Here is a 15,617-nt window from a genome sequence, read left to right on the forward strand (position 1 = left end):
AAAAGTGAAATTGTTTGGTATTGAATAGTTTGGGTTTTTTTAATAGACGTTTTCAGAATTTATAAAAGCACAGTGAATAGTTTTATGAACGCTGTATAAACTTTAGCAGTCTTCAGTAATTGTCAGCACATGGCCATTCTTGTTTTGTTTATTCCTTCTCACCCCCACCCACACAGCTGGATTATTTTGAAGCAAATCCTAACATATAATTCCATTTTTAAATTCTTCAGTAAATACGTTTTATGGGTATAACTGTAAAAAAGCATCTTTTTACTTTTGGCAGGACACTTGGCAATTAAATCATGGCAACCATAGAAGAAATTGCACATCAAATTATTGAACAACAGATGGGAGAGGTATGTCTAGTTTACCGTTCATTCACTGCTTCACCAAACTTATTTATACCAAGTGTAGTATATGCTAGGGTTTGGTGGTACAGAGATAAAAGATACCCTTGAATTTAAGTGCACTTTGATCAAGTAAATCCGAAAGAGAAAAACAAATACTGTATGCTAACATATATATATGGAATCTAAAAAAAAAAAAAAAATGGTTCTGAGGAACCTAGGGACGGGACAGGAACAAAGACGCAGACGTAGAGAATGGACTTGACATGGAGAGGGGGAAGGGTAAGCTGGGACGAAGTGAGAGAGTGACATTGACATATATACACTACCAAATGTAAAATAGATAGCTGGTGGGAAGCAGCCGCATAGCACAGGGAGATCAGCTCCGTGCTTTGTGACCACGTAGAGGGGTGGGATAGGGAGGGTGGGAGGGAGACGCAAGAGGGAGGGGATATGGGAATATGTATACGTATAGCTGATTCACTTTGTTATACAGAAACTAACACAGCAAGGTAAAGCAATTATACTCCAGTAAAGATGTTAAAAAAAAAACTAAAAATAAAAAGTTCGCTTTGATCTAGTGAGAGACAGTTGAATAATTGGACAATCATAATAGGATATGGTAAGTGCTGTGATAATTCTATAGGGTGTTATGGGAGCACAGAAGAAAAACAACTAATGAAGAGTTGTGGTAGAGTGAGGATCTAGCCAGGGAATGTTTCTGACAGGTGTGGAATCTGAGGTTTAATAGACCAGTAGAAGGACATCCATGTCAATAGATAGGTCTTCATTTTTTTTACAAGTTATGTCCTAGTAAGAGGTACCATAATCTAAAGGTTTACAAAGTATCATCTAGGAACTCTTTCAGAGAGTCAGCAAGGTCAAAACCATTCTCATAATAATACTAAAATGTTACAGTATTTGCCTTTTCACTATCATTCTGTCACAAGTATATGGTGCAGTTTTCCAGAGGCTGCATGTCATGTGATATTGTATGATGAAATATGTCAACATTTAAAAGGTGTACATAACTCACTGAACCAGTGTTTCCCAAATGACCAATGCACGATGTTACACAATCACTCATGAGTAAAGGATTTACATTGCCGGATAGATTTTAATATATAGTTTCTGATTCCACATTGCAACTAACCTCTAAAAAAGCTATCACTTGTCAAGTTTTGGTGTCATATTAAAGAACAGTTTACACAGTTTGAAGAAACAGTTAAGATATTCTTCCCTCTTTTACCTAGTAAATGTAAGGCTTGATTTTCTTTATATATTTTAACCAAAACAACATATTGCAGCAGATTGAATGCCCAGGTAGGTATGAGAATCTAGCTTCTATTAAGCCAGATATTAAAGCAGTTTGCAAAAATGTAAATCATTGCCACTCTTCCCATTGATTTTTCTTTTGTTTGGAAAATTATTTATTTTTCATTAAATATGTTACTTATGTTAACATTTAATGGGTTGTTTTATTTATTTTTTAAATAAATTTATTTTATTATTTATTTTTGGCTGCATTGGGTCGGTCTTTGTTGTTGCATGCGGACTTTCTCCAGTTGCAGGAAGCAGGGCTACTCTTCATTGTGGTGTGTGTGCTTCTCATTGCAGTGGCTTCTCTTGTTGCGGAGCACGGGCTCTAGGTGTGCGGGCTCCAGTAGTTGTGGCTCACGGGCTCTAGAGGGCAGGCTCAGTAGTTGTGGCACACGAGCTTAGTTGCTCTGCGGCATGTGGGATCTTCCCAGACCAGGGCTCGAACCCGTGTCCCCTGCATTGGCAGCCGGATTCTTAACCGCTGTGCCACCAGGGAAGTCCCTGGGTTATTTTTAAATGAATTAATAAATATTAAAAATATTTTTCTATTTGAATTTGTAATACGGTAAATATCAATAGATACAACCTACATAAACAGAAGTTCTTTGGGCTCTCAGTGACTTTTTTTTTTTGGTGTGTAAAGGGGTCCTGAGACCTGAGAACTATTTCCATAATCTATTTTTTTCCCCATAATCTATTTACTGGTCCTTATTGAAGGCCATTTGGATTGCTTCAGTTTCCAATTATAATTATTATGCTGCAGTAAACATACTTTTACCCATCTAAGCAAAGGGTTTCAACCCAATAACAGTTGGACCCTGCATGTACCTGATGCTTGTCTCTAAAAAATAACTGTGAGCCATTAGATTTTTATTCAGTTTACAATGGATATTTCTGATAGAAATATTCTAAAATAAAATTTACAACAACATAAACTTTACATGATAAAATTATAGATGAACTGATTCAAAGTCACATCTTATAGTTATTGAAAATTGCAGAAATTGTGAGAGAGGAAGATGGAGACTAGACTTGGTAGAAATAACCTATGCAAAATAAAATTGACAACAGTTAAAACTGCAGCCAGAAAAACAGGATATGGTAGAAATAATGGTCGACAAAGGAAACTCAAATTGGCAGCAGCCATAATCAATAGCGTCTGCTCTAGAGAGTAACTGATTAGTGATTCAGAACTTTGCTGTAAATTTTGCATAGAAAATAGTCTTGATGAAAATAATTTCAGAGAAATAGAAAAAAGTTGGAAACCAGCTTTGCCATTTTAAAATTGAATCAAGGAATTTAATTGGCTTAATGAGTTTATTCTGTAAAATATTTGCCTAGCAACAACAAAAACCGTCAATGCTAGGCTGTTCTTTTTGTTCATGAACTTGCTCTTCCCCAGACTACTCCATCTCAGTAGATGGCAATTCTGTCCTCCCAGTTGGTCAGGCCAAAATTTTATAGTCATCCTCGACTCTTCTTTCCTCATATTCCACTTCCAATCCATCAACATATCTTGTCAGCTCTCCCTTATAAAATATCCCAGATTTAATCATTTTTCACCACTAGCATGGCTGCTACCCTGATCTCAGCCTATATCTCTGCCCATGTACGATACCCAAGTGCTGCCAGTATCTGTGCAATAGCATCCTATCTGGTCTCCCTTAATTCTGTTCTTGAACATTCATAGTCTGGTCTTCGCACTAAATCTAGAATGATCCTATCTGCAAAAGATCCTGCCACTTCTCTTCTCTGTAAACCCTTCAGTGGATGGATCTCCATGTCATCCAGTAGGAAATCAGTCATTTTATGGCCTACAAAGTCCTATTCAGTCTGGCCCCTTTTGTCTCTCAGATCCCACCTCCTACCATAAATCTCTCTCTCCCATTCTATTTCACTCACACAGCTCTCCGTGTGCTCTTGCCTCAGATGTATGGAACACACTCTTCCTGCCCCACAGGCTGCTGCTTCTACCTGGGATGCACTTCCCCTAGCTAGTTCTAAGCCTTGGTCTGCTACTTCACTCAGGTCTGTGCAAAAATGTCATCTCCTCATCACTGTCATTCCATCAATGACTCTCACCTTATTCTGCTTTATTTTACTTTGTAGCACTAATACCACCTGACAATATTATTTGCTTATTTGGTTTTTATCTGCCTTTCCTCACTAAAATAAAAGCTTTATGAGAATAAAAATTTTGTTTTGTTTATTGCTGTATCCAAGGACTCAGAGCAGTGATTGGCAAATAGAATGTACCCAATATATGTTTGTGTAAATGGAAGGGGAAAAGGAGAGGAAGGGAAGGAATCAAAATAGTGAGATCCATGTGTTCTTACTATTGTAGCTTTATTTGCACATTTGTTTATTTCTGTAGGATAGGATGTCGAATTAGAATTGGTAGATTTAATGGTGTGTGTACGTGTATTATATTGAACATATGTATATAATAGTATGCTTTTCTAGTCTAGCTTTGTCTCAAGGTATGAGAAAATTGTGCTTAGAGAAGAAAAAAGATTAAGTTGACTTGATTACTAATGACATGATTGTGTTAGATTGTTACAGAGCAGCAGACTGGCCAGAAAATCCAGATTGTGACAGCACTTGATCATAATACCCAAGGCAAACAGTTCATTCTGACAAATCACAGTGGCTCTACTCCAAGCAAAGTCATTCTGGCCAGGCAAGATTCTACTCCAGGAAAAGTTTTCCTCACAACCCCAGATGCAACAGGTGTCAACCAGTTTATTTTTACAACTCCTGATTTGTCTGCACAACACCTCCAGGTAAATAACTAGAGTTTCTTTTTATCTTACCCTTGAAAAACATAAAAAGCATATCATAAGTGTAAGTCCTGACATTAAGACTTTATGTCCTGCATGTTCAATAGGAAAAAATCTTGCATAAAATTATGTGCTGCCCTTGCCTATGAGCCACTATTCTTTTCCTCAAACATCCTCACACCCATATATTTTGGTGGGTTTTTAGTGGCTCACAGTAAGAGCCAATCTGGCTAGTTTGGGCAGGAAAGGATTTAACAAAGAATGTAGAGAGCTCAAAGAACTGTTAGAAAGGCTGAAGAAACACTTGTAGGTCAGGTTTCCAAGAATAACTACTGGAACATGCTTCAGAACTTCTTCTAAGTGACCTTCTGCATCTGCACAGTTAGGAAACTTCCAAATCAGGAGCATCTATAGAATTCTGTAGCTGCAGTTTCCAGGACCAAGATGCCTGTGCCTTGAACAAGCAGCTGCCAAATCAAGAAGTTGATATTCTAGCTGCCAGCTTTGTCACTTTTGCTTCCTCTTTTGTCAATCAACTACGTCTTCATTGATGTAGCAAGCAGTCTATCATGGTTATGCAGCTGTTTTTACCACTGGTTGCTATGTTTGAATACAAATACAATGAACCCTTAAGTTTGCCTCCAGAGACTTTGAGGAGAATGAATGCCAACTTAAAATTGGGTTCTGTATTTTGTGATGAAAACACTGATCAAAGAAAATCCCTTTTAGGATTGAAAAACTCCAAATACATAAGATACAAAATTATGCCTATATATCCTGATTGGTTCTATTATTCTTCCAATTACATAATTTGTATTATTTTTAGAAACAGCTACGGTAGAAAATGGATAGGATATATAAAGTTATCTTATCAGAAAGATGGAAGTCACTAAAAAAATGTATAACATTATCCATACCTTAATTTCTTTATTTTCTTAATTAACAGACTTGATTTTTTTTTTTAGAACAGTTTTGTGTTTACAGAAATATTGAGCATTTAGTATAGAGAGTTCCCATATAATCTCCGAACACACAGTTTCTCATATTATTAATATTCTACATTAGTGTGATACAATTGTTATAATTAATGAACTAGTAGTATTTATACATCAACTGCAGTCCATAGCTTTCCCTAATTTTTACTTAATATCCTTTTTTGTTCCAGGATACCATACTACATTTGTCATGTTTTCTTAGACTCTTCTTAGCTGTGACAGTTTCTCAGACTTTCCTTGTATTTGATGATTTTGACAGTTTTGAAGTATAATGGTCAGGTATATTATAGGTTGCCCCATTGTGGGACTTTGATATTCTTTTTTTTTTTTCATGGTTAGACTGGGGTTGTGGGTTTTGGGGAGGAGGATCACAGAGGTTAAGTGCCATTCTCATCATATCATATCAGGGGTACTTATTATCATCATGTTTTATGACTGGTGACATTACCTGGCTTAAGAGGTGATATAAGATTTCTTCACTCTAAAGTTACTCTTTTTCAAAAGACTTTCTCTATTTAAAAATTAAGATGATATTGGTACTTTGCCTACGTTATGGATCATCTCTGAGAGCAATGAAAGAGAAACCAGGTATAGGATAGAATCTCCTGGACCAAAAAGATTTGATTTCTGGTCTGGTGACCAAGATGGGATGTGGGCAAGCCCATTAACCTCTCAGTGTCTCTTCCACCCTTAGGAATAATAGCAGATAAAATATTAGCACCATTTGCAATAGATATGCTGTTAAAGAAAAGAGTGATACTTGTCATAGATGCTTTCAAAGGACATCTAATACCAGAAATTGTTCGTTTATTTGTTTAAGTTTTCATTGAAGACTGATTTTTATGGTGATATAAGAAGAAATGATGCCACTATAACATAGTAAGGGACTGCTATTTTATTTTATTTTTAAATTTTTTTTGGCTGTGCCACTTGGCTTGCAGGACCTTAGTTCCCCTACCCAGGGATTGAACCCGCACGCTTGGCAGTGAAAGTGCGGAGTCATAACCATTAGACTGCCAGGGAATTCCCTGGGACAGGTATTTTAATGACTGTTTAAAGTTTTTAAAATCAGAATTATTCCTGAAGGCATTCACACCCCTAAGAGAAGAAAAAGAGTCAAAGTAGAGGTTTATTTTGTGGGCTGTTTTAAAGCAGGGGAAGATGTTTACTAAATGACGCATTTTTTGGCTTGAATTTAATTTGTTCACATTTCAAAAGATTGAAAAAAATGACAGAAAGATTGAAGGATAAATCTGAAAGAAGAAACTAGTATTTCTTTGCCAGTATTACATTAGCTGTACCTAGTGATGAGCTCTTAATATAATTTAAAGAGGTTTGGTGATTTGCCCAAGGCCATCCCACCTAGTCCCCACTAACTTGCTGTCATTAACAGACTCCAGAGTCCATGCTCTCAACCTCTACACCTAACTCAAACCTTAGACAGCTCGAAAAGTTTATACCTTTGTATATCAGTCATGTTCCATAGTTATAAGTAAATGCTTTAACATATTTTTTTCTTTATAACTCCTTTTCTATTTAAAAAATTCAGATTTATCTTTTTATGCTGTTATAGCTTATTTTAGTCATGTCATTCCATATGGAAATGTTCTGAGTTATTCAAAGACGAATGTCATGATAGGACTGATAACTGCTGCAGTACTTTAATGTGTTCCATATGAATAATAAATACGTAATGGGTGAGATACAGTAAAAAATGCTCATGTATTTGTGTGTTTTAAGACTCTGTTTACTTCAATGAAATTGTTATGGAACAAATTATCATTGAACAAATTAAAAAGGTATTATTTCTGTCTGTGCTTTTTATAACATGGGAGTCTTAATCTATATGTAAAGAAAATTAAGAATACTTTAATCGATGCATGCCTAATAGAGTTCAAAGTTTTAGAATAACTTTTGAAAAAGAAAGCAAAAAGTAAGATTGACTGAATGTTCTTTTAATTTTTTACATGAGAATATTACTAAGTAACAACAAATTATTGTGTTTTTGTTTGTTTGTTTGTTTGGGGGGGTTTTCTTTAGCTCTTAACAGATAATTCTTCCTCCGAACAAGGACCAAATAAGGTTTTTGATCTTTGCGTAGTATGTGGAGACAAAGCATCAGGTAACATTAAAAATAACCTCCTATATGTGTTCTCTTGTTAAAATAACTATCTCATTACCATGTTTCTTCTACTGAAAGTAAAAAGAAAAAGAAGCAGGTTGTTTTTATGATTCATATTTGTAGCCTATGAAATTTAACTGATTTTTCCCCAGAGCTTTTTATTCTCCTAAAGGTTTTTTATTTCAGTGCAGTTTAATGTGATCTTGCAATGACATAAAATGCATATTTCAAAGAGTTATGAAAGACAGTTTCACTTTTTGAAAGTAAACCGAACATGTGGAAATTTTTCTGAATGTGAAACCAGTTTTGTCAAAGGAATTGCTTAAAAATTAGTTGTGATCCTTAATAACATGTATAATTAGGTTGTTAATCTACCTGTTGAGTCCTGTTCTCATTCCAGGAATACAGAGTAACAGATTATTGAGGTGGAAAGGCTCTGGTTAACCTCTGTGTAATGCTCTGCATAGCTGAGCAGGCACTTCTCCAAGCCTATTTCTAGTACTCAGGGTTATGCCATTTTAGTTCCTTCATGCCAGAAATACACACCCATATTTATTCCTATAGATTCACAAGTGCCAGTGGGATAAGTTTAAGGGCCCGGCTTGTTTTCTTTAATCTTTTTTATCTTTTCCATAGCTTCATTAAAAAAAACCTCCACTAGAGCTTTTCCAGGAGTATATTCAGTTTGTTAATAGTTGTGCCAAAGAGATGGTTTGTGAAACGATAGGCTTATCAAAGTATAACAGATTTCTCCAGAAATTTAAAAGTGGAACTCACAATGAGGAAAGATTATTAGATTTCAAATACTAACTGACATTATATTCTTTTTTTGGAGCAAAGTTTTTAGAATAAAATAACTTTTCAAAGTATATAACAGAACTATAATTTGTAAGTGATCTCAGAAGTGAAAATAGTTTTTATATCATGGGGTTATGGGTGATTTTGTTTCTTCTCCTTCCCAAATTTTCCATGCCATTGTTAAGATTACTTTACAAAATTTAAAAACTCATACTGTAATATATTTTATCAGAGAATAAGTTTGCGCCATTCTCTGTTTGGTAATTCCTAAAAAAAATTTTTATGTCATATACTCAGAAATCTCAGTTTCATCTCATGTTTAAAGGGAAGAAATGGGCTTATTTCATTTCAGTGCTGAAATATGTGACTTTTGTGTTTTCTTAAACATTTTGTCTTTAGGGCGTCATTATGGAGCAGTAACTTGTGAAGGCTGCAAAGGATTTTTTAAAAGAAGTATCCGAAAAAATTTAGTTTATTCATGTCGAGGATCAAAGGACTGTATTATTAATAAACACCATCGAAATCGTTGTCAATACTGCAGGTTACAAAGATGTATTGCGTTTGGAATGAAACAAGACTGTATGTATTAGCTTTAAAGGAGAGAATACTTTTTAAGAATTCAGGCACACTCTTAGAAGTGTGTTAAAATTAACATGTTAAAATATGTCAAATATATATGGTTTTTAATTTAAAGTTTTCCAACTAGAAATATAGAAATATGTGAATATGTATGTATTTTTTATACATTCAACAAATCTTTATTGAGTGACTATATGCTAGGCATGTATTTTTAGTTTGAACATGGTAATAGATACATGTTTAGTTTTTGATTAAACTATCAATACTAAAGTGATTAATAAGGTAATGAAAATAGCTAGTATTGAGTTCTCATTATGCTTTACTCTGTGTATAGCGTATGAATTAACTTATTTGTTCTCACAGCAAAATTCTCAGTAGATGCTGCTGTTATCCATTTTACATTTGAGTGAACAGAGGAAATTTAGTAACTTGCCCAAGGTCACACAACTAATAAGTGGCAGAACTTGGACTTTAATCTTGGCAGTTTATTTTTTCTCAGAAAATGTATATTTAACAGCTACAGTATACCACCTCCTAAGTATCATGAAATAAAATTGCTATAAAATAAATTAAATATATTACCTCTGTTTTATAAATGAAGACTAAGCAATTGAATTGCTTCTCAAAAGTCTCCCTGCCCTTAACTGAAAAAAGATTTAACTTCGGTCTATTTGTGGTTCTCTATTAGTATTGTTTTCAGTTGGTTAAATATTACTTCATTTTTTAATACTCTTATATAGGTAATTAAAGGACTCCTAACTTCAGGTTTCCTTTTTGACAGTGAGCTTTTAAAAAATAGGAGTTCTACATTTCTGCCACGGCTGGGGCAGGGAGAGGAAAGAGAACAAGAGATGCACATTGGCCAGTTTTACTCTTTTGAAGCAACTTTGTTGAACTTGCAAATAATTTCTAAAGATTGATGGTTATCTTTGGAGTTCAGTTACAGTAACCATGTCTCCCATTAGCAGCATTGCTGACCTAAAGCTTACATTTGTAATTGCCTGTAAATTCTGCATTGTGATATAAGTTTGACACATTTTTGTAGCTGTTCAGTGTGAAAGAAAACCCATTGAAGTATCAAGAGAAAAATCTTCCAACTGTGCCGCTTCAACAGAAAAAATCTACATTCGAAAAGACCTTCGAAGCCCATTAGCTGCAACTCCAACTTTTGTAACAGATAGTGAAACTGCAAGGTATAGTAAAAACAACCAAAAACCACATATATTAAGGAGCTGGTAATTTGTTTTTCTTCCCAGTGAAACTAAGGCTAAAATTTGTACTTATTTGTTACAGGTCAGCAGGACTGTTAGATTCAGGAATGTTTGTGAATATTCATCAGTCTGGCCTAAAAACTGAGTCAACTATGCTGATGACACCAGATAAGGTGTGTTTAGTACAATTAATTTAAAGCTTAAATTTTTTTAAGCTTTTAAAATTTTTTCCTTTTCTCCTCCATCAATTTGGCCAATAGATTTGGTCTTAAATATTCCCTGTTACAAATTGCTTTTTTTTTTTTTTAACAAATTATCATCAACGATTTGGTAGTGTCAAATGACAAAACTAAAAGATTTTAGTGATGAGTTTAATGTCCCTTATTTAAGGGAAAACAATCCATGGATTAGCAGATTACAGTGCTCACAAGCAGTGGAACACTCTTCCAGAGGAAGAGGAAGAGGAAATTTAGTCAAGAGTGAGTTTTATAGAGCATTTGAAGCAGCAGTGAGGAAACGGCTTAATTGGCACAGAGGTTGGGGATTCTCTTGTGAATCTATCGAGTCCTGTTGTCTAGAGTAAGGTGAGCTCACTAAAGCTGGAGCAGGAGGATTGTGACTGGTGTATGATAGGTTTCCTTGAAAGGTGTTTCCTTTAAGTGCAAACTGACTTAGGTTTAGGTTTGTGAAGTGGACCAGGTCACTAGAGCAGCCTCCGTTTTGCGAGTCCTGGTAATACAAATTAACTTTATCAGTAGAAATGTTCATTATTCCACTAGAACAATTATAGCTTCAATGTGAAAATGACAAACATTTAAATGTCTTCCAGGTTTCTTTTTTTTAATATATAAATTTATTTATTTTATTTTATTTATTTTATTTTTGGTTGCATTGGGTCTTCACTGCACGCGGGCTTTTCTCTGGTTGTGGTGAGCAGGGGCTACTCTTTGTTGCGGCGCGCAGGCTCCTCATTGTGGTGGCCTCTCTTGTTGCAGAGCATGGGCTCTAGGCGCATGGGCTTTAGTAGTTGTGGCACACGGGCTCAGTAGTTGTGGCTCACGGGCTCTAGAGCGCAGGCTTAGTATTTGTGGCACACGAGCTTAGTTGCTCCGTGGCATGTGGGATCTTCGTGGGCCAGGGATCGAACCCGTGTCCTGTGCATTGGCAGGCAGATTCTTAACCACTGTACCACCAGGGAAGCCCTCTTCCAGGTTTCTTTCATCTTGAAATAAAAGTCCTCAGAAATAGAAATGTATAAGTATAAAATTCTTTATATTCCTTTTGTGTTCTCCTACAGATTTTAGTGTTAAAATACTTAAAATATTTCAGGTGAAGAGAAATTCCTAGCACACCTCTCAAAACATTGACTTGAGTCAAAAATAGGAGTAGGGTTGCATGAGCTCTCATATTATGTATCCAGGTCATCTGGGTTCTCTTAGAGAGTTGGAGCAGCTCTTTATTGAGCAAGGCGTCTGAAAGAAAAAAGGTTTGCTTATTTAGATCCAGCATGTAGAGTTTCTCTAGTGTTAAACATTTTTCCTGAAGACAGATTTCAGAGAGACTATGAATAGTGTTTCTCTCAGGCTATAATGTGATCTGGTTTCATATGCCCCATAAGATTATTCAGTCTATATATGGCCAGATTTATGCTGTTATTTGTTGCTTGATACTTTAAGGCACTCTTAATACTTGTGCTCTGGAGTCAAATTTCATCTGCCATTTACTAGCTGCATAACCTTGGGCAAGTTATTTGACCTCTTAGTGCCTCAGTTTCTTTCCTCATCTGTAAAATAAGGGATAATAAGAGTGTCTACCTTACAGGCTGAGCTTTAGCATGTTGTTATTAATTGAGGAGATTTGGTATCTTACCATAAATATACATCGTGAGAAATTACATACAAGATTTCACTTATCCTTATCTACATGGTTTGTGCTTAGAATGGTGGTTACAATTTCATTGACATTACCTCCATTAGGAAAGGAAGAGAACTAAGTTTTGTTGAAAAATTACTATTTGCCCAGACACTGTAGTTTTCTATATGTTTTTATATTAAATTGTATTAACAGTCTTGTGCGGTTAGTTTCTGACGAATGGTCCCAAAACTGTCAAGTTACAATATGAGATCTTTCCACATTAAACATCTAGTTAGATACATAGGTTATGAAATGGAAGAGATTATATAAGTGTTTAAGTTTTAGTTGAAAATAAGAATACCTAAAAATGTTAACTCCTTTTACTCATATATATAAAAGAAGGCTGGAGCAGTGGTTAGGAGCATGGGCTTTCCAGTCAGACAGTCTGACTTCCCATCCTGCCTCCACTGCTTACTGCTGGAGTGACAATGGGTAATTCTTCTTATGAATAATAAAGGGATGATGATTCCTATTTCACAGGGTTGTGAGGATTAAGTAAAAAACATGTAAGTAGCAATCCTGTAAGAAACTCAGTAACTAGTGGATTACTGAGTAAATGATTCTAGGACCATTCATTAATTTGGGGAGAGCACAAAACTTACTTGCCTACCTATTCAGTGAAATCAATTTCGCATAAACTAAAGAATTGATAGAAGAAATGAAGTTCAGGACTTCCCTGGTGGTGCAGTAGTTAAGAATCTGCCTGCCAATTCAGGGGACACGGGTTCGATCCCTGGGGCAGGAAGATCCCACATGCCACGGAGCAACTAAGCCCGGGAGCCACGACTGCTGAGCCTGTGCACTAGAGCCTGCCAGCCACAACTACTGAGCCCATGCGCCACAACTACTGAAGCCCACGCACCCTAGAGCCCACATGCTGCAACTACTGAGCCCATGTGCTGCAACCACTGAAATCCGTGCTCCTAGAGCCCGTGCACTGCAATGAAGAGTAACCCCCACTCACTGCAACTAGAGATAGCCCCGCACAGCAGTGAAGACCCAACACAGCCCCAAAAAATAAATAATATTTAAATTAAAAAAAAAAAAAGAAATGAAATTCAAGGAAACATATCTATCCTCTTACGATTAATAACACTAAAAACAAAAACCGTAAGGGTATAATGAGGGGACTTTCTCGGTGGTCCAGTGGTAAAGAATCTGCCTTACAATGCAGGGGACACGGGTTCGATCCCTGGTCAGGGAACTAAGATCCCACATGCCATGGGGCAACTAAGCCGCGTGCCACAACTGCTGAGCTCGCATGCCTCAACTAGAGCCCACGTGCCACAAGCTATAGAGCCCACGTGCCCTGGAGCCTGTGCGCCACTACCAGAGAGAGAAGACCCGCATGCTGCAACTAGAGAGAAGCCCGTGCACCACAATGAAGAGCCCGCGTGCCTCAATGAAGATCCCCCATATGCTGCAACTAAGACCCAATAGAGCCAAAAAAGGAAGAAAAAAAAAAAAGCTATAATGAATAATTTTAAATATCTGTGGTCCTATCAATAGGCCATAGAAGGCAACGAAGGGCCTTTCATTAGGTTAGGGTAGAATAATTAGAGCATTTATAAAAGAATAACTAATGAAATGAAGCACATAAAATTTATAAAAATCTGAATTTAAAATGATACTCAGAATTCATCCTTCATCATGAGAAGTTGCTATGGCATTGATTCATTGCTCTAAAAATAGGTAAGTAAAAGGAAGAAAAATCAAGCACTTACCTGCCTTTCCTGTACAGATTATATTTTTGGGTAGTCAGAGAGTTAAGGATAGAAAGTTTTTTTATAAAAGAATTATAGTTTATATGCATAAAAATACACATTAACAAAAATAAAAGCTGAAGACAAATAGGAAAACGTGCAATGTATAACAAAAGCCCAATATCTTAAATATGTAAAGAGACTTTCCAGCTACACAGTGCCTGATGTTCAATGCATTTAACACAGTGGCTGGTAAAAGTTGGCATCCTAGAAGTCTGTTCAATAATCCACTTTCCTTTTTTTTCTCTTTTCATTAATAAAACATTAATTTTATCCGATATAACTTTAAAGTTTGTATAATAAGTTTTGGAAATTACTGTAATAATATTATCAGAATTTTAATGCTAAAAAGGACTTGAAAGATCATCTAATGTAATGTCCTTTTACAGAGAAAGCAATTGTTACATGGATAGATTAGCCAGTAAGTGCAGTTTTTAGTTTAAGGTAACTTTTGTATAAACATTTCCTAGGAAATGTACCTGATATTTTTAAACTTGTAGTTTCCTCAAGTTACCTCAAAGCTCAGAGCTCTTTGATTTTACTTTTTGGATTTCATTTATCTTAGAGTACTTTTCTTTTGGCATTTCATACTCTAGAATTAGGTATTTCAGATTTAAAAGTTTACTGATAACCAATTTGCAGAATTTTAATTTTTTTTTTTTTTTTAAAGGCTGAATCATGTCAGGGAGATTTAAGTACATTGGCAAGTGTGGTTACATCATTAGCAAACCTTGGAAAAACTAAAGATCTTTCTCAAAATAGTAACGAAATGTCTATGATTGAAAGCTTAAGCAATGGTGATACCTCTTTGTGTGAATTTCATCAAGAAATGCAGACTAATGGTGATGTTTCAAGGTAAGGTCTGTTTTGATTATGTGTCCTTTTGCTCAAGTGTCCTTTAGTATTTCTTAAAATATGTTTATGTTAAATATTATTTATAGAAGTTTCAAAAAACATATTTCTATTAGACTTAGAAAACTTAAGGCATAAGTAAATTTTAATTGAAAAATTCTATTCAATATAAAATGTCCAGCAGGTTACATTGTCAACAGTGAGCCATAAGTGAATAAGATAAGATTAGAAATGTAGTCATAAAATTCAGGAATTTTTTTTTCAATAAAGATGATAATTTGGGTCTGATTTTTCAGATATCTTAGTTGCCAGATTTTATCTTTTGTGTATTTAAAGTTAAATATTTGTCTTTCTAGGCAGTCATGTTCATTTTCCCCACCAATTTCTAGTGATGAAAATAGATTCTAAAAACTTAGTGGAATCAATTACGATTTTAAGTTTACACTTCAGGAAACTCGTATCAGAATTCTACTTTTCCTTCTTTTGGTATTAATACTTAGGATGCAGAAACCAGATTTTTTCAGGCTTTTTTCACACTATTCATCTTCTGAAATATTGAAGAAACTGCATTTAAGAGTCTCAAATAAGTACTTTGTTAAATATGAGATTTTAAAGAGCTGTAGAAGGCATTTCATTGTAAAATATGGGGAGCTATTTTGACTAGTTAATTTGCTAATATTATTTGCCATCCTGATCTCAAATTCTTATAGTTCAGATATAGCTGTGTTACCATAAGTTTTAAAGTATTCTCTGAATTTTTAAACAAAATTAAAACCTAACTTTGTGTTGTGTAGAATACAATAAAGTCAACATAAGTTCTTGCCCTTGGTTTTCTAAATAACTTATGTATGTAAAATAAATGGGCTGATACCTTGTAGTATCAAACGTATAACTTGTAAAAGCATATTTTCATACCAAAGCATAAGAATTTTTCTC

General features: G+C 35.2%; 1 protein-coding gene across 3 annotated transcripts in view; it reads left to right on the forward strand.

Annotated features, from left to right (window-relative positions):
* The window catches only part of NR2C1 (nuclear receptor subfamily 2 group C member 1), a 41,556-nt gene that overhangs the window by 4,080 nt on the left and 21,859 nt on the right, over positions 1-15,617 (forward strand). For all 3 annotated transcript variants that reach the window (XM_079938432.1, XM_079938434.1, XM_079938433.1), the window contains exons 2-8: positions 284-356; positions 4,220-4,450; positions 7,483-7,564; positions 8,762-8,941; positions 9,987-10,134; positions 10,235-10,325; positions 14,500-14,684. In XM_079938432.1, the coding sequence (XP_079794558.1) occupies positions 303-356; positions 4,220-4,450; positions 7,483-7,564; positions 8,762-8,941; positions 9,987-10,134; positions 10,235-10,325; positions 14,500-14,684 (971 nt within the window). In that variant the 5' untranslated portion in view covers positions 284-302. The remainder of the gene's footprint in view (positions 1-283; positions 357-4,219; positions 4,451-7,482; positions 7,565-8,761; positions 8,942-9,986; positions 10,135-10,234; positions 10,326-14,499; positions 14,685-15,617) is intronic.

Source organism: Stenella coeruleoalba (genome assembly GCF_951394435.1).
Source record: "Stenella coeruleoalba genome assembly, chromosome: 11".
Lineage (NCBI taxonomy): Eukaryota > Metazoa > Chordata > Mammalia > Artiodactyla > Delphinidae > Stenella > Stenella coeruleoalba.